The sequence below is a fragment of the Leucoraja erinacea genome, chromosome 5, assembly GCF_028641065.1.
Source record: "Leucoraja erinacea ecotype New England chromosome 5, Leri_hhj_1, whole genome shotgun sequence".
In the NCBI taxonomy this organism is placed as follows: domain Eukaryota; kingdom Metazoa; phylum Chordata; class Chondrichthyes; order Rajiformes; family Rajidae; genus Leucoraja; species Leucoraja erinaceus.
In genome coordinates, this window is record NC_073381.1 from 59,572,747 (window position 1) to 59,592,127 (window position 19,381).

General features: G+C 44.3%; 1 protein-coding gene across 6 annotated transcripts in view; it reads left to right on the forward strand.

The window, feature by feature from the left end:
- The window catches only part of LOC129697305 (protein FAM184A-like), a 116,207-nt gene that overhangs the window by 57,693 nt on the left and 39,133 nt on the right, over positions 1 to 19,381 (forward strand). For all 6 annotated transcript variants that reach the window (XM_055635739.1, XM_055635742.1, XM_055635740.1 and 3 more), the window contains exons 7-9: positions 2,467 to 2,628; positions 6,151 to 6,272; positions 18,291 to 18,441. In XM_055635739.1, the coding sequence (XP_055491714.1) occupies positions 2,467 to 2,628; positions 6,151 to 6,272; positions 18,291 to 18,441 (435 nt within the window). The remainder of the gene's footprint in view (positions 1 to 2,466; positions 2,629 to 6,150; positions 6,273 to 18,290; positions 18,442 to 19,381) is intronic.

Genomic DNA, 19,381 nt, shown 5'->3' on the forward strand with positions numbered 1-19,381 from the left:
TGAGTTATTTCCGGCTTTCTTTTTATTCCTCTTTGTCTGATCCCATGGTCTTTAACCTTACTTGCGCTTCCTTTTTCTTTCTGCCCAAATTTACAACCTTTTTGCACATCCAAAATTCCCTGATTTTGCCATCCTTATCAGTCCTCCTTCCTGGAACATGCTGCTCTTCAACCGATCACCCGGCCTTTAAATGTCTCCCACATGTCAGATGTGGCCTTGCCAAATAACAACTGCTTCCTGTGTACCCTCACAAGCTCCTGCATAATAGCACAATTGCCTTCATCCAATTTAGTACCTTCCTGCAAGGTCCAGCCTTCTCCCAATTCAAATCAATCTTAAAACTTATGAAGTTATGCTCACCTGGCCAGACTCATTTCACAACACAAGATCTAGTACAACCCCTTCTCAGATTAGATTATCCACATAGTTTCAAGAAACAGTACAGGCGGTACAATGGTGCAGCGGAAGAGTTCCTACCTTACAGCGCCAGAGACCTGGGTTCGATCCTAACTACGGGTGTTGTCTGTATGGAGTTTATATGTTCGCCCCGTGACCACGTGGGTTTTCTCCGAGATCCTCAGTTTCCTCCCACACTCCAAAGATGTACATGTTTGTAGGTTAATTGGCTTCATATAATTGTAAAATTGTCCCTAGTGTGTGTAGGATTATGTTAATGTGCGGGGATCGCTGGTCGTTGGCCGGAGTACCTGTTTCCGTGCTGTCTCTTAAAAAAAAAAAAAGGAAACCCTTTTGGATACACCTGACAAACTGCCCCATCAACGGTTTTGGCACTGAGCAAGTCCAGTCAGTAGTGGGGAAGTTAATGTCGCTCACTAAGGGACAGTCCTGTTGCTTTGGCATCTGTCAATAATCTGTCTACACATCTGTTGCTCTCTGTTGCCTGCCATTGGGGGACATAGTACAATCTCATTAGCGTGCTTATTATCTGGGGATGACATATAACTAAGAGTAGCACAGTGGTGCAGCTAGCAGAGCCACTGCCTCGAACAAGTAACCTGGGTTTGATCCTGTTCTTGCATTATGTCTGTGTGGAGTTTGTTCGTTCTCCCTGTGCACACGTGGCTTTCCTCCAGGTGCTCCATTTTCCTCCCACATCCCAAAGACATGTCAGTTTATAGGTTATATGCCTCTAAAATTGCCCATAATATGTTGGAAGTGGATGAGAAAGTGGGATACCATAAAACTGGTGTGAACTAGTGGTCAATGGACTTAGAAACATAGAAAAATAGGTGCAGGAGTAGGCCATTCGGCCCTTCGAGCAAGCACCACCATTCAATATGATCATGGCTGATCATCTAAAATCAGTACCCCGTTCCTGCTTTTTCCCCATATCCCTTGATTCCTTTAGTCTTAAGAGCTAAATCTAAGTCTCTCTTGAAAACATTCAGTGAATTGCTTTCCCCACTGCCTTCTGAGCCTGAGAATTCCACAGATTCACAACTCACTGGGTGAAAAAGTTTTTTTCTCATCTTAGATTCGGCTGGTGGCTGATGGCATGGGGCGAGAGGAAACGGGGGGAGAAGAGAGTGTGGAACCAGGTGATAGGCGGGGAAAGAAATGGGGTAAAATATGCCCAGGATCAGGCTAGACAGGTATGCATCAAGTGAGGGGGGAAAGAGGGTGCAGACTGTGGACTTCGGTCCTTGTGTGTTGGATGCCACAGTGTGGGGGAGGGGGTAAGGAACGTAAATTCAGGCCCCTTCCCCACCGTGCCTCTCCGCACCACATGCAGTTCACAACACACAATCCCCCCCCCACCCTCCTCCCAACTGACCAGCCCCTTATCCCAACTCCCTCCCAACTGACTGCCTCCCTTCCCAGTTTACCAGCCTCTCACCCCTTCCACTAACATACTCCCCCCTTTCCCCAAGCTCGTCCTAAACTCCCCCATTGACTCCTCTAACCGACACCTCACCATCCACCCCCTCACCCTCAACCCCCTCTACTAACTAACTCCCCTTTCCCCCTAAATGTCCCCTCCTACAGCCACCTCTTCTTAAACCGATTACCCCACCGTCCTGAATCTGACATATATAATTTAGGCTAGGAAGACAAGCTCTGCTCTTCTAATTCTAATGTCTCAGCATCCCTGAATTTAATTGTTTCAATAATTGATGTTTATAATTACCAAGATCTTAATTTCTGAACTTTTCCGTTACCCTTTCCTCTTAATCTGTTAATCAGATCAGCCATGATCATATTGAATGGTGGTGCAGGCTCGAAGGGCCGAATGGCCTACTCCTGCACCTAGTTTCTATGTTAAAATATACCTTCTTAACCAAATTTTTACTTGTCTACCGTATGCGACTCATTGTCAGCTTTTTTTATTTGATAATACACCTTAAGATTTTTTTCTCATGATATAGATGCTGTGTAAATGGAAGAAACAAATATAAAAAGCACTAATAGTCTTGACATTAATGAAAAATGAACCTCTTTCACCAGGTGTGCTGTTTACAGGAGCTTGTGAAAAAGAGTGAACATGGCTTAGGATCAGCAGAAGGGCATATTTCCAGCTTGAAGGATGCTCAGAAAAAACTGAAAGAAGAACTGGATCGTACCAGGATTAAACTGAGGGAGACAAGTGATTCATTTTCTTCTGTGCAGGTATCAATGCCTTATCAATATATTTAATATAGCTTTATTCAATGTTCCAAATAATCATCTGGAATTAAGATAGACACAAAATGCTGGAGTAACTCAGCAGGACAGCAGCATCTCCGGATAGGAGGAATGGGTGATGTTTTGGGTTGAGATCCTTCTTCCTGTCTGAAGAAGGGTCGCGATCCGAAACATCCCCAACTCCTATCCAGTGATGCTGCCTGTCCCGCTTAGTTACTCCAGCATTTTTGTCTATCTTCAGTTTAAACCATCATCTGCAGTTCCTTCCTACTCATTTTTTTTGACAGGATAGGATAGGATATAACTAGAACATAAAATCATTACAGCTTGATGATGACCATTTGGCCCCTGATTTGTAGAGCAATCCAAACTTTCCTTTTAGCCCACTCATCTTGCCACCCAGCCAATTATTTCCCCATGTTTACCCGTATTTCGTCCGATTCCCTTTTGAAAATTGCTTAACACTGTTACAAGACTAATTTGTCAAAGATTTTGTGTTAGCTCAAAAGCTATAGTGATGTGATCTGTGCATGGTAAACAGATCAATTATAGCATATTTGTTTAAAATTGTCATAAATTGGGAGGTCCAAAATGGTCAGATTTTGCCGAATGTAGCCTTTTGATTACGTTTCCCATTGTCTCAACTTTCTAGGCTTGGATCTGCGTGTTGATCTTGCTGATTAAAACCATTCTGGAGAGCATGGAAGCCCAAGATGGCACAATGCATTATCAGTTGATTGTTGGGGCCAAAAACCCCTTTTGAAACTCTAATAGATGTCAACACAACATCACCGATCGCCATCTCTTAAAGTAGTTAACATTTTTCAATGTCAGTCTCTGACATTCAGAAATATCTTTTTAGTTTAGTTTAGAGATACAGCGTGGAAACAGGCCCTTCTGGCCAACGGGTACATGCCGATCAGTAATCCCCGCATATTAACACTATCCTACACACACTAGGGACACTTTTTACATTTACCAAGCCAATTAACCTACATATCTGTAGGTCTTTGGAGTGTGTGAGGAAACCGAAGAAACCGTTCTCGAAGAAAACTCACGCAGGTCACGGGGAAAACTGTGCCTAGTTATTCTAAATGAAATACATTGTTAAGAATGTTAAATTTGAGTGTTTTTAGCTGTATAAATAACTCACTAATTAAAGCATAAGAGAAGATGCATAGAGTCTCTTGCCCAGAGTAGGTAAATTGAGGACTAAAGGACATAGGTTTAAGGTGAAGGGGAAAAGATTTAATAGGAATCTGATGGGTAACTTTTTCACACAAAGGGTGATGGGTGTATGGAACAAGCTGTCTGAGGAGGTAGTTTAGGCATGGAATATCCCAACATTTAAGAAACAGTTGGACAGGTGCAGGAAGGGTCGAGATGGCCTGTTTCCGTGCTGTAATTGTTATTATATGGTACAGTACATAGATAGGACAGGATTGGAGGGATACACACCAAAAGGGGGCAGGTGGGACTAGTGTAACTGGGACATGTTTTCCGATGTGGGCAAGTTGGGACGAAGGGCCTGTTTCCACACTGTATCACTCTAAGATTCTATCACCCTAATATTCCGGAAGTGGCGGCGCTGTTAACAGCTGCGGACCGCCTGCAGTCCGTCTGTCTTTACTTTTTTCTGTTGTTTTTTTTGTCTTGTTTTGGTTAAGTTTTAGTTTGTTGGGTTGTGTTAGAGGGGGTGAAACATGTTCTCTGTCTCTTCCTTCGGGGGAATGCGACTTTTTCGTGTCGTATCCCCCTTCTCTGCCTCCGTCTGCGCTGAGGCCTAATGGCGGAGCTGGCGGCCTCCAACCTGCGACCGACCCCGAGGCTCCGGAGGCAGAGCCAGCCAGGACTTACCAGCGAGAGGCTGGCCGTCTTCGGGGCTAAGGCAGCGGTGGCCCGACTTGCTGGTGCGGCGTTCTGGCTTTCGGCGGCGGCCTGGAGCTGATTCAGCGGGGCTTGGAGCTGAGACTGCGGGACCCGGAGCTGGGGCAGCGGCCTGGAGCTGGGGCGGCTGCCCGGAGCGGAGACTGCGGGACCTGGAGCGGCGACTGCGGGACCCGGAGCTGGGGCGGCGGCCCGGAGCGGAGACTGCGGGACCTGGAGCTGGGGCGGCGGCCCGGAGCGGAGACTGCGGGACCTGGAGCTGGGGCAGCGGCCCGGAGCTGGGGCGGCGGCCTGGAGCTGGGGCGGCGGCCCGGAGCTGGGGCGGCGGCCTGGAGCGGAGACTGCGGGACCCGGAGCTGGGGCAGCGGCCCGGAGCGGAGACTGCGGGACCTGGAGCTGGGGACTGCAGGACCTGGAGCGGGGGCGGCGGCCCGGAGCTGATGCTGTGGCGGGCCATCTAGTAGTGGAGACGGCGTTCTGGCTTTCAGCGATGGCGACATCACCACGGAGGTCCGCTGGACTGGAGAGCGGCATCTTCGGCCTGGATCGATCGCCTCAGCGCAGAGGGAGAACAAAGAGGGAAGAGACGGAGACTAAGACTTTGCCTCCATCACAGTGAGGATGTGCTTGGTGAACTCACTGTGGTGGATGTTTAATTTGTGTTTATTGTATGTTTTGTTATTATTGATTCTGTGTATGACTGCAGGCAACATAATTTCGTTCAGACCGAAAGGTCTGAATGCCAATAAAGGATCTATCTATCTATTAAAGTACCTTATTTACATTTTTCTTCCATACAGTACAGTTGTCATTTTTACAATCAACAGTCATAAGTAGATTTTCTAGTTTAGTTACTGGAGAAATTAACCGTTGAGCTTAATTTGAAATCCAACAGTGAGGTACTACCAGAGTAGTGACATCACATCTCAGTCAGCAAGATAGGGATTTGCATATTAGTTGAAAAACTTAAAAACATTCAAACATTTTTTAAAATCCTATAAAATATGATTTCAGTAGTTGGGGGACAAGAGAAATCGATCATTAACAGGAAAGAATAATGTAACATGCTGGACATTGGTTGTCATTGATCTCAAAAAATATTATTTAACTTAATCAATTTTCTTTAATGGTTAAGTAAAGGCAACATTTATAATTTAAAGAAACTGGAAGGAATGTGATCACTAGGTTGCCATTTTTTATGAAGCATTTTTAATTGTATGTGAATGACATTATTAGCTATGACGTTCTGACATCACAATGATCCCTCTTTGAATATTCACTTAAATATGCTGCTCAGACCGTATGGTGTTTGTCAGCTTTCAAAGAAGATGGAAGAATGTGATGGGGTATCTGTTTGATAACAGGTATTTTAACTATAGAGATTAATTGGTAGTGTTAAACATGATATCTACTTCTCAAATAACTGAAGATTTTGGTTTACAGAAGATATGATCTCTCCCATGAAGTAAGGTAAAAATGTTGTACTAAATTCATATAATAACAATTCTCTTTTTTCACTTTATTCAATTCTCTTTATTCAAATAAATAATTACATTAGAATATATGTATTTGAGCTCTTGTTGATTGCAACACTAAGAGTAATTTATTTGCATATGATAGGGAGAAATGGAACAACAAAGGCAGAACTATGAGACCCAACTAACTCTGGCTAAAGAAGAAGAGAGGTTCAAATTGGAAGAATTGGAGAAAGAACTGGAACAAAAATGGAAAACAGTTGTGAGGTAGGAAAATTGCCACTGGGACAATTGGCAAATGTAAACCTAAGCAGATTTCGTGGACTTGTAGGTAAAGGCCACATGCTTGCATTAACAATGAGTCTGAGCTCTTTTTAAGAGTTTGTTTAGGTGCTATAATATGTTAAACACTGAATTATCATCACTGCCCCAAAGATAGATATGTAGGACTTACAGGTAATAATATTAAGGGTAGTCAGGAGTAAATGTGTGTAGCTTCATGATTTATCAGAGTAGGAAATGTTGGCCTATATTGTATTTCCTTTTCCATTTGTCATGTCATTAAAATAATTTCACACAACATCCACAGTTACAAGTGATAGTCAGCCCATTGAGAATTCCACTCACAGAATCTTCCATTGGATATTGGAGCTTGTTGTGAGTCCAGAACAAGTCTCATTCATTGACCCCCCCCCCCACTACAAGAAGCACTACTCAAAATTTCTAAATATAATTTAGTAACTCTTGTGATATTATGCTGTAATGTTACCATTGCATTTGTTAAGAGATATTGAAAGGCAGGTAAGTAAATAGAATAGAATAGAATAGAATAGAATCTTTATTTGCCACGCAACCAGGGTTGGTGGTATTTGGGTTCGGTACATGATGGTACACTGCTTTAGTTACATACCACTAATAACACAGATCACCGTAATAAAGTGCATCCATACCACATCACAAATCACAAATCTCACCAACAATACATAGTGCAAAAGAACAAACAAAGACCATAGACAAGACACTGTATACATCAAAAGTCATATTATTGTCTGATTATTGGACGGAATTGAGAGTTCTTATTGCTGAGGGGAAGAAACTGTTTTTAAAGCGGGTGGTTTTAGTAGCAAGTGACCTGAGGCGCCTCCCTGAAGGGAGAGACTGAAAAAGGTGATTTGCTGGATGGGAGGGGTCCGAGATGATCTTTTTTGCCCGTTTTGAGGTACGTTGGAGATAAATGGAATGGATTGAGGGGAGGGGGGAGTTGATGATCCTGGAGGCCTTGGAGACAATGCGTTGTATTCTGTGTAGTGAGTGACTATCGGTGTTACCGTACCAGACTGTGATTGAGGAGGTGATGATGCTTTCAATGATTGATTGATAGAAACGGACCAGGAGGTGTTTATGGACTCTGAACTTTTTGAGCTGTCTGAGGAAATATAGGCGTTGTTGACCTTTCTTGATGACGTGGTCTGCATTGATGTGCCATTTTAGATTATTGGAGATATAGGTGCCTAGAAACTTAAATGAGTTCGTGGAGGTTATGGGGTGAGAGTTGACATGGACCGGGGGTTTGTGGTTTTGATTGCGTCTGAAATCTATGATGATTTCTAAGGTTTTTGAAGTATTAAGCTGGAGGTTGTTGTCTGCGCACCATTTGACTGCGCTATCGACTGTTAGATGGTATTGTGATTCTTTGTTGTCTGAGATAAGGCCAATTATTGTTGTGTCGTCTGCATATTTAAAAATTTTAACTGAGCTGCATTGGGATGTGAGGTTGTTGGTGTAAAGTGAGAAGAGCTGGGGTGACAGAACGCACCCTTGGGGGGCTCCTATGTTGAGAGTCAAAGGGCTGGAGAGTTTTTCACCCACCTTGACTCTTTGCTGTCTGTTTGTTAGAAAGTGTAGAATCCAATGGCACATGGCTGGGTGAATGCTCATGTCCAACATTTTATTGTAGAGTTTAATCGGGTGTATAGTATTAAAGGCCGAGCTAAAATCTATAAACAGGATGCGTGCATAGGTGTTCGGTGATTCCAGATGATGTAGGGAATAGTGAAGAGCTAAGTTGATAGCATCCTCAACAGACCGGTTGGCACTATATGCAAATTGGAAAGGGTCCATGATGGGGGCAGTGTGAGTTTTCAGATGGGTGAGGACTATGTGCTCAAAGGCCTTCATGGCGACTGATGTTAATGCCACAGGTCTATAATCGTTCAGGCAGCTCACCTTGGAGGACTTGGGCACAGGGATGATAATGGATGATTTAAAACACTGAGGGACTCTACATTGGCTGAGGGAGGTGTTAAAGATGGAGGTGAACACAGGGGCCAGCTGAGCTGCACAGTGGTTGAGAGCAGCGGGGCTGAGGTTATCAGGCCCTGCCGCTTTTCTTTTATTAAGATTTTTGAAGGCCGCCCTAACCACCTCCTCAGAGATGGTGAATGGTGCTGAGTTAGGTGGAGGGGGAGGCATGGATGGTGGGGTGGCATTATCAAAGCGTGCATAAAAAGTGTTCAGTTTTTCCGGTAAATCCGGATCCTCGCTGGGATGGGAACAGGACGTTTTTTGTAGTCCGTCATCTTCTGTAGATGTTTCCAGACTTCTCTTGAATTGTGTGTTTTCAGTTGTTGTTCCAATTTGTTTGAATAAGCTAATTTTGCTTTCCGAATTGCAGACCTGAGTTCATATTTTGCTGATTTATACTGATCCTTGTTACCGTTGGTGTAGGCTGCATTTTTCTTTTTGCGAAGAAGTTGTATGTGCTTGTTGAACCAGGGTTTACCATTGCTGGGTATTGTGACAGTTTTGTAGGGGACGCACAGTTCTTCACAGTAGCGGACGTATGACGTCACCACGTCAGTGTACACGTCGTTGTTGTTGCCGGATACGTCGAGGAAGAGGTCCCAGTCAGTACATTCAAAACATCCCCTTAACGTTTCGATGACATCCTCTGACCAGGACTTAACGGTTATTGTTTTAGGCTTGATGGATTTCAGTTTTTGTTTGTATGCGGGGATGAGCAGCAGCATTACATGATCGGATCTGCCCAGTGGAGCACGAGGAAAGGCACGGTAAGCGCCAGTGATGTTAGTGTAACAATGATCCAATGTATTGTTTTCTCTGCTCGGGCATGTAACTTGCTGAGTGTAGTTAGGGAGTTCTTTTGTTAGACAGCTGTGGTTGAAATCGCCCAAGGCTATAATGATGGAGTCCGGATGCGAGCTTTCCATGGAGGAAATGTGATGTGATAAAATATCCATAGCCGTGTTAGCATTAGCATCGGGTGGAACGTAGACGCCAATTAACACAACAGATGAGAATTCTCTTGGTAGGTAGAATGGTCTGATGATCAAACAGAGGAATTCAATATCAGGGGAGCAGTGTTGTGATTGTACTGTGATGTTATTGCACCAGCGTTGATTGACAAGGAAGCAGATACCCCCTCCCTTGGACTTGAGTGACAGCGCTGCCGACTTATCGGCTCTGTAGATGGTAAAGTCGGGTGGGGTTACTGCTGAGTCGGGAACAGATTGATCCAGCCAGGTTTCCATGAAGCAGATTGCAGAAGATTCGTTGTACTCTCTACTTGAGTGGATCAAAAGCTGGAGTTCGTCCATCTTATTCCGGAGTGAACGGACGTTGGAGAGAAGTAGTGCCGGTAGTGGAGGCCGGTAGGGCCGCTTCCAGGAGGAGTTTTTAAGATAGAAGGACAAAAGGGCGTAACATATAAGCAGGGACTATACCGGCGTGCGCCTCAAGGACGCCATCTTGAAAAATGTTCCATACACAAGATCTGTACATCTTAAAGTGAATGCAGTTCAAACATTAAAGGAGCAAGGAATGGTGACTCACAAGGTCAAGTCGAATATGTAAAGAGAAACAGAGATAATGTTTTGGGTTAGACCAGAGTAATGCTGGAGTAACTCATCGGGACAGGCAGCATCTTTGGAAAGAAGGAATGGGAAACGTTTCGGGTCGAGACCCTTCTTCAGACTGATGTTTTGGGTTGTTGTATTGTATTGTATTGTATATCTTTATTGTCATTTCCTGAGTATTCGCATACCCAGAGGCAACAAAAAAACGTTGCTCAACCAGTGTCCATTCAGTGTGCATGAAAAATAAATAGAAATAAAATAAATACATGTATCATGAACAAATTTAACACTCTACTAAACATTCAACTGGCGTTCCGACCGGCAGCGGCACAACAGTGGCTCTGCTGCAGTGTGGGGGTTTGTGCGCGATACTTGGCAGGGGGCAAAGTCCATTTAGCAGTCTTATAGCCTGTGGGAAGAAGCTGAGGAGCATCCTGCTGGTTTTGCAGCTAATGCTCCTGTACCTCTTCCCAGATGGCAGGATGGAGAAAATGTCATGCGATGGGTGGTAAGGGTCTTTGATGATGGAGATGGCTCTGCTGATACATCTCTTCCTGTATATGTCCAGCAGGAAGGGGAGTGGAGCACCAATAATCCTGCTGGCGGTCTTCACTATCCTGTCTAGTTGGTGCCGTTCGTACGCCTTGCAGCTCCCGAACCAGGAAGTGATGCCGTAGGTCAATGTGCTCTCGACAGTCCCCCTATAAAAAGTCCGTAGGTGTGTGGTGGGGAGGCCTGCTTTACGTAGTCTTCGGAGAGGGTGAAGTCGCTGCTGGGCTCTCTTGACCAGAGCTGTGGTGTTGGCCGTGGACGTCAGGTCATCAGACAGATGTAGTCCTAGGAACTTCATGCTGCTGACCCTTTCCACATCAGCTCCGTCGGTGTGCAGAGGTGTATGGTGTTGTTTCCCCGCCCTCCTGAAGTCAACCACCATCTCCTTAGTTTTTCCCACGTTAAGAATGAGGTTGTGGGATTTGCACCAACCTGTGAGCAGCTCCACCTCCATCCTGTACGCCGATTCATCATTGTCACTGATGAGACCCACCACTGTTGTGTCATCAGCGAACTTGTTGATGAAGTTGTTATTGAGTCTGGCAGTACAGTCGTGTGTCAGCAGACTAAACAGAAGGGGGCTTAGGACACAGCCTTGGGGTGAGCCAGTGCTCACGGCTATGGTTTTTGATGTCCTACTGCCCACCCTGACTGTCTGCTGCCGTTGCGACAGAAAGTTCAGGACCCAGTTGCATGTGCCAGCATCAACCCCCAATAGCTCCAACTTCTCCACCAGCTGCTGCGGAATGATTGTATTGAAAGCAGAGCTGAAGTCTATGAAGAGGATCCTGGCATAGGTATTTTTCCGATCGAGATGTGACAATACGAGGTTCAGTGTTGTTGAGACTGCGTCCTCTGTGGATCGGTTGGCTCTGTAGGCGAACTGCAGTGGGTCTAGGTCGGCAGGTAGACTATTTTTGATGTGCTGCATAACTAGTCGCTCAAAACACTTCATTACAATGGGTGTTAGGGCCACTGGTCGAAAGTCATTATGGCAGGCTGGGTTTGGTTTCTTCGGGACAGGGACGGTGGTGGCACTCTTAAGACAGTTGGGCACTACTGCCTGGCTGAGTGAGATGTTAAAAATCTCTGAAGACATCTTTCAGTTGCTCGGCACAGTCTCTTAGAACGCATCCAGGAATGTTGTCCGGCCCTGCAGCTTTGCGTGGATTGACGCTGGCAAAGGCCTTTTTAACTCCGGCTGCAGACAGCCTGAGCGACTGGTCACTGGGAGATGGCAGTAGTGCACGTGTCTGGGTGCTGTTTTTAACCTCAAACCGTGTGTAGAACTCGTTTGAGATTGTTAATATTTAATCATAAGAAAAGTTAGATATCAAGCATTTTTAAGTGTCAGACAATGGAAGAGGGTGAAAAGAATGAAGTGAATCTCTGCGATGGTGGCCAAGAGAGACTGAATGACAGTGGCGGCGGTGCAGGTTGGGAGAAGGCTTGTTAATCACAGGTGACCTGTGGAGGAATGAGATGAATGAAACGGTGGAGAGAAAACAGAAGAACAAACAATTTTCAAGCTGTGAGATGCATTTGGAAAACCAATACACTGTAGATCCTGGAAAATGCAAAATAAAAACAGCAACTGCTGGAAATACTCAACTGGTCAGAAGAGGAATAAAATATACATTGCAGACTGATATTGTTGCATCAGAACTGGCCATCTCTGATACAACAATATCAGGTTATCCATTTTGGTGGCAAAAACAGGAAAGCAGACTATTATCTAAATGGTGGCCGATTGGGAAAGGGGGAGATGCAGCGAGACCTGGGTGTCATGGTACACCAGTCATTGAAGGTAGGCATGCAGGTGCAGCAGGCAGTAAAGAAAGCGAATGGTATGTTAGCTTTCATTGCAAAAGGATTTGAGTATAGGAGCAGAGAGGTTCTACTGCAGTTGTACAGGGTCTTGGTGAGACCACACCTGGTGTATTGCGTACAGTTTTGGTCTCCAAATCTGAGGAAGGACATTATTGCCATAGAGGGTGTGCAGAGACGGTTCACCAGACTGATTCCTGGGATGTCAGGACTGTCTTATGAAGAAAGACTGGATAGACTTGGTTTATACTCTCTAGAATTTAGAAGATTGAGAGGGGATCTTATAGAAACTTACAAAATTCTTAAGGGGTTGGACAGGCTAGATGCAGGAAGATTGTTCCCGATGTTAGGGAAGTCCAGGACAAGGGGTCACAGCTTAAGGATAAAGGGGAAATCCTTTAAAACCGAGATGAGAAGAACTTTTTTCACGCAGAGAGTGGTGAATCTCTGGAACTCTCTGCCACAGAGGGTAGTTGAGGCCAGTTCATTGGCTATATTTAAGAGGGAGTTAGATGTGGCCCTTGTGGCTAAGGGGATCAGGGGGTATGGAGAGAAGGCAGTTACGGGATACTGAGTTGGATGATCAGCCATGATCATATTGAATGGCGGTGCAGGCTCGAAGGGCCGAATGGCCTACTCCTGCACCTAATTTCTATGTTTCTATGTTTCTATCAGTCTGAAGAAGGGTTTCAACCCGAAACGTCACCCATTCCTTCGCTCCAGAGATACTGCCTGACCTGCTGATTTACTCCAGCTTTTTGTGTCTATCTTCAGTTTAAACCAGCATCTGCAGTTCCTTCTTACACATCAGCCTGCAGTAGCCAGTTCTGATACAAATGGTCTGTAGTCTGAATCTGTGTTAAATCCCGAGGGCTGTAAAGTTGCCAGTTGAAAGATACAATACAGCTCTTTGAACTTGTCTTGGGCATTGTTGGAATACTGTAAAAGACCAAGACAAGAAGATCAGAGTGTCGGTGGAATGATGATTAAAGTGACAAGCAATTGAAAGCTCATCTCTGCAATTTTAATTTTGGCATCCTACGAAGTTGTCACCCAATTTGCATTTGTTTTTTTGTGAAAAAGATTGCATAATGAGCACTGAATGCAATTAACTAACCTTGAAGAACTACCAGTGAATTGCTGCCTTTTTTCTCTCTCATTAGATGCTGCTTGGTTTGCTGTTTGCTATATTTAAAATTTCCAGAATATTGAGACTTCTGCTCTGCTAATGGGCCAAAGAAAAATGAAAACATATTTTCAAGCCTTTTTCGAAAAAGGGAAACATCCTTACTGACTTGTGGGAATTCCTGGTTCATCTTCACTTAAAATGGAGAAAGTATATCTGTGATAACATGAAGAATCGTTTTCATTCATTGCGGGTGCACAGATAAAGGAGATAGTATATGTTGTCTTCAGCATGGCAATTGATATGGTTCCGCATGGTAGGCTGTTCTGGAAGGAAATATCATTTGCGATCCAGAAAGACCTATATAACTGAATGCTAAATTAATTGTTGGGTATTTGGAATGAGCTGCTAGAAGAAGTAGTTGAGGCAAGCACAATAATAATAGTAAAAAGGAATTTGGACAGGTACATGGATATATTAGTTTTCAAGGGATAGGGACCAAATACGGGTAAATGGGATTAATTTAGATGAAGCATAGATAAGTTGGGCCGAAGAGCCTTTTTCCTTAATATGTGATTCTATGACTCTACAACTGTAGTATAAAACAAGCCCTCAAAGTCTCAATGTTGAAAGAAAATCGAAGAGAGAAAAAAAGATTCCAATATGAGTAAAGGAATCTAGAAAACCACAGATGATAAATTCATTGCAAGAAAAGATCATCTCTGTTTTTTGTTTCAATATATAATAATTTTTAGGCATGAGCTTCCCATGCAATACCAAATAGAAATGCTGTTCATTTATTCATATATGTAAGCTATTTCATGAATAAAACAGATATTTTCATGTACACTTTCCAATTATTCCTTTTCAGTTGTAATCAACAGAGAGAATATTCACAATCCATGAATCAGATGAAAGATTTATTGCAAACAGTTGCGAATGGTAGTGAGCAATGAAGCTTGGTCTTCTTCAGCAATCCCTCAGGATTAAGAATAGCTTGTTTCTTCTGCAGTACAGACTCTAAAGTGACCAATAATGCCAATGTGGGTCTGCATATAGCCACAGGTGGAACAAGAGATGCTTGGTGGTCATGGCAGATGAGTAGATGAACATTGGCACTCCTACATTTTACACTTGGCTTCTGTGTGCTTCCAAATAATTGTCTAAAGATTATTTGTGCCTTGTGAATGCTTCGCCTCTATTTGCAGTAGTCACATGCCAGGGATTGCCACAAATGGACAAAACAAATTTTCAATGTGCTTTACTGCTACCATCTACACCAGGAGTTTTGGGCAAGGTTTGTTTTGATCTTCAAGCACTGGTTTTCAGATGACCAAAAGCATTTTTAGCATTCTGAAGGTGATGGTGAATGTCTTCATCAATGTCTACTATCATTGAGAGATGGCTTCTGAGATATAGAATAAAACAAGAAAATGTTGTAAAAGCTCAGTAGGTTGGCAGCTTCTCGGGAAAGAAAAACAGTTAAACCTTTAAGCTGAATGTTATCATGAAAAATGTTTCACTTCTGGACTTTCCAGATCCTTTCCACCATCTTTATGACTCAAATCTGGGGTGTGAAGTTGGATGAGTGTAGCTCCAACAACACTCAAGAAGCTTAGCATAATACAAAGTAAGACAGCTTGGTTGAATCCTTGTCCACCCACCTAGCAATTTACTACAGCTGCCAATGAATAGTGCACGATGGTTGCACTTGTACTGTCCAAAAATGCACTATAGCAGTATGGTTTCAACAGCAACAACTATGATACGATACGATAGAACTTTATTTATCCCAGAAGGGAAATTAATTTGCCAACAGTCATAAAAAACACAAAATCCATGAAACATGAAAATAAAGTGATGAGTGGTAAGGCTTTGGGAATTTGTAAAGATTGAGGAGGTGGGGGGTCAGTCTACCCCATGACAGAAGGGGGAGGAGTTGTAAAGTTTGATAGCCAAATGGAATAAGGATCTCCTGTGGCGTTCTGTCCTGCAGCTTGGTGGAACTAGTCTGTTGCTCCTCAGGTACTCCTCAGGTTGACCAGTGTGTCATGGAGGAGGTGAGCTGTATTATCAAGGACGCTCCGCAGTTTGAGGAGCATCCTGCTCTCCAAGACTGTGATTTCTTACAACTTGATGTAACAGTCTGTCCATTCTTTTTTGTTATTTTTAGTATATGTTAAAAATTATGTTTTAGTGTTCCTTGTTTTGTTTTATGTGGGGGGTTGGGGAATGCTTTTTTCAATCCCTTACCTCGATGGAGATGCAATATTTTTCTGTATCGTATCTCCGTCCACACTACGGCCTAACATTGTGGAGTTGGCAGCCTTTCCTGGTGACTGACGGGCGCTCCAAGCCGCGGGAGTCTGTGGGACTTTAACATCGCGGAGCTTGCGATCCTTTTGCCGGGGATTGAAGCTCCAACCGCGGGGCCTGTGGACTTTAACTTCATGAAGCCCGTAGTCTCTGGTAAGAAGAGGCCGACTTGGGAGCTCCATGCCCTGGAGAGAGTTTCAACCTCCCTGTCATGGGAGTTTCGATCACCCCGACGGGAGCTTTGATTGTCGGCTGCAGAGGCTTTGATCGCCCCGACTGTGGATGGTTTGACGGCCCTGACTGCGGGAGATCAAAGAGGAAGAAGATTAAACTTTATTCCATCACAGTGAGGAATGTGGAATCCACTGCGATGGATGTTAAGTTAACTTTTATGTGGTTGTGCGTCTTGTTGCTTTGCACTTAGTATGGCTGTATGGGGGAGAATAAGTGTTCGGCACGGACTAGAAGGGCCAAAATGGCTTGTTTCCGTGCTGTAATTGTGATATGGTTATATGTATGGTAACTCAAATTTCACTGTACCTTAATTGGTACATGTCTGGATCTGGATGTAGTATGCTGAAAAGCTCTAGGTTGAGCATCACTCAGCGTTGGATAATTTTATACTGGACATTTTTTTTTAACATTTATCAAGCCAATTAACCTACAAACCTCTACGTCTTTGGAGTGTGGAGGAAACCGAATATCTCGGAGGAAACCCACGCAGATCATGGGGAGAACATACAAACTCCATACAGACAGCACCCATAGTCGGGATCGAACCCTGCTGCATTTTGCTGTAAGGCAGCAACTCTCCCTCTGCACCACTGTAACAATAAACTGACCTTGAAACCTATAAACGCACAGGCACACGGTGCTCATCCATTTACACACTACTCCAACTTAAAAATATGTAATCTTTCCCTCATCATCTTCACTGAATCTAAACCCTAAACTCCCCTCCTGATGGTGCTCTTGGATTACTAACTATAACTAACTGGCTGAGCAGTTCCACATGGTGGTTCACTGTGACTTTTCCCAGAACAAATAGAACTGGGCACCAAATCCCGGCTACCACTTCCATTAGAAATACACACAATTCTGTTGATAGTGATGCTTGGTCAGCATCAAGGACAAAACATCCTTTCTTATAATTACCTTGCTTAATAAATCTTATCTTCCATCTTGTGACTCACAACGTATTGTAAAGATGGATTTTACCAAAGTCATGGAGGAATTGAAGGCAAGGATATTAAGGTGATACTTGTATTGGAAACATGGTGGCGCTGTAATGGCGCAGCCCCTGCAGCTCGTCTGTCCATTTTTAAATGTTTGTCCCATATTGTTTTTATATTGTTTTTAACTGTGTATATGTGGGTGGGGGAAACTTTTAAATCTCTTCCCTGCACGGGAAACCCGACCTTTTCCCTGTCGGGTATCCGTTGTCGTTGGGCCCTAACACCGTGGAACGGCCTCCAGTTGGAATGACCTAGGGGCTCCAGTCGTAGAGTCTGCGGACTTATCATCGTGGGACTGGCCAGCCTCGGAGCGTGGAGAGCTGTGATGGTGCGCGGCTGCGACCAGACTTCGGGGCTTTGGAGGCTCCAGCTGCAGGCCTGTGGACGGTGACATCGGGAGTTTGCGGGTCCCTGGAGGGAGACCGCTTTTCCGAGCTCCCGCGGCGGCAGCTTCTCCCGCCTGAATTGCGGGGATGAAAACGACCCGGAGCGGGGCCTGACATCGCCCGGCGCGGCTTTAAAGGCCGCGGGACTTGCCATCGCCTGCTGAGGGCTCCAACATCAAGACCCGGAGTGGGGCATTACATCGCCCGGCGCGGCTTTAACGGCCGCGGGACTTGCCATCGCCCGTTCAGGGCTCCTACATTAAGACAATCGCTGGCACGGCCTTAGCGGCCGCGGGGGGGACTTACCATCGCCAGCCGGGGGCTTTAACATCGGCACAGGATTGAGAGCAGGGGAGAGACAAGACTTTGCCTTCCATCACAGTGAGGAGGAGACTCACTGTGTTGGATGTCTGTGTGAATTGAGTTGGTTGTGTGTCTTCTATATTTGTTTCATTTTGCTGCCAAAGGGACTAAAGATGGAAATTAGCTATTGGCTGTAATCTTGCATATTTACATGTAAATGTTTACCAATATGCACTGTCCCTGTTTAAATTTAAAACATACAAATTCAAAAGATATAAAGTCGGTGGTGGACTGGAGCATTTGGTTTGCAGAAATGTACGCTGGCTAGGAAATGAACTATAGCGTTGTTTACCTTATTAATCATTTGCAAAGACTTTGTAATTGGTAAATGACTTTTCACAAGTTTTAACAATCTGTTAGGTTTTATAACTTATTGTAATTAGTATCCTAAATCAATGATTTTCAACAAATGTTATTCAGGTTGGGGCAGAGGGTGGGGGTAAAAACCAGGTACTTTTTGTAACTGCCACTTATTTTAATGAATGGCTACATTTTATGGATTAAAACTATTCATTTTTTTCTACTCTTAAATACTTATTTTTCTATATCCAAAACTTATCAGTCCTTTTGTATTTTATATTATTGAAGTTATATATTTATCTTAGGGAGCAATATGAAAACTTATGCACAAAGTTAGAAAGACAGTATGCTGATGAGAAGAGGTCTGCACTGGCTCATCTCTCACATCAAAAGGACCAGGAAATCAACGCAGAGAAGGAAGGCTGTCAGAAAAAGGTAGAAGATCTCTTGAATCAGGTATGTGATGATCCTAATGAAAAAGTATTGGTATACTATTTCTAAATACAACTTGAAATTTGCAAAATTATTTTTTTCTTACTTCTATGGAATCATACATATGTTTAATGATAAAGTAGCAGTTAAATACAAAGTACCTGTACAAATAAACTACACTCCTTTGAAACAGTTTTTGGTATTTTCATAAGCTTCAGTACCCTGACTGAAGACAAATACAACTGGTCTTTTTTTTATTCTGTCGGCCGATGAGAGGGTTGTAATTCATTTTATCAGGGATATAATTATACGGTATGTTCATTCTTAAACTCTCTCCTAAATACAGTGGCTTATACAAAAGTATAAGAACTAATAAGAACTTTGTGTACCAAATTGCCAGTATTTGTAGATATCCTTAACAATGAGAGTGGGTGGGCTGACTAATGTGGGTGGGCTGAAAATATACCAGAAGAGCCAAATAACCTGCTAGGGTGAGTCCTGTGTTAACTAATATCTTTATCTGTATATGTTACAGCATACTAGACCAAGTGGGACCCGTTGGGTCCCGTCCCCCAATGCGAGGGTGTGGGGAGGGGGCGTGGCTTCACAGAGGAGGGCTGGTCCCCGAACGCAATATTCCACCACTCACCCATAGGTCCCAATGGTCACCACTCCCTAGAGAGGGAGGGGGAGTAGAGAGTGAAGGTAGTAGAGAGGGGGGGGGGGGGGGGGGGGGGGTGGGGGGGGTAGAGAGGAAGGGCAGGGGGTAGAGAGGGAGGGAGGGCGGGTAGAGAGGGAGGGGGTAGAGATGGAGAGGGGGAGGGGGGTATAGAGAGAAGAAGGGATGGGAGAGTAGAGAGGGAAGGTAGGGGGAGGGGTGGAGAGGGGCAGAGCGGGAGGGGGTAGAGACCCTAGCCCATCTCCTCCTCATTTCCCTCATCCTCCTCCCCTCACCCCCATTCCC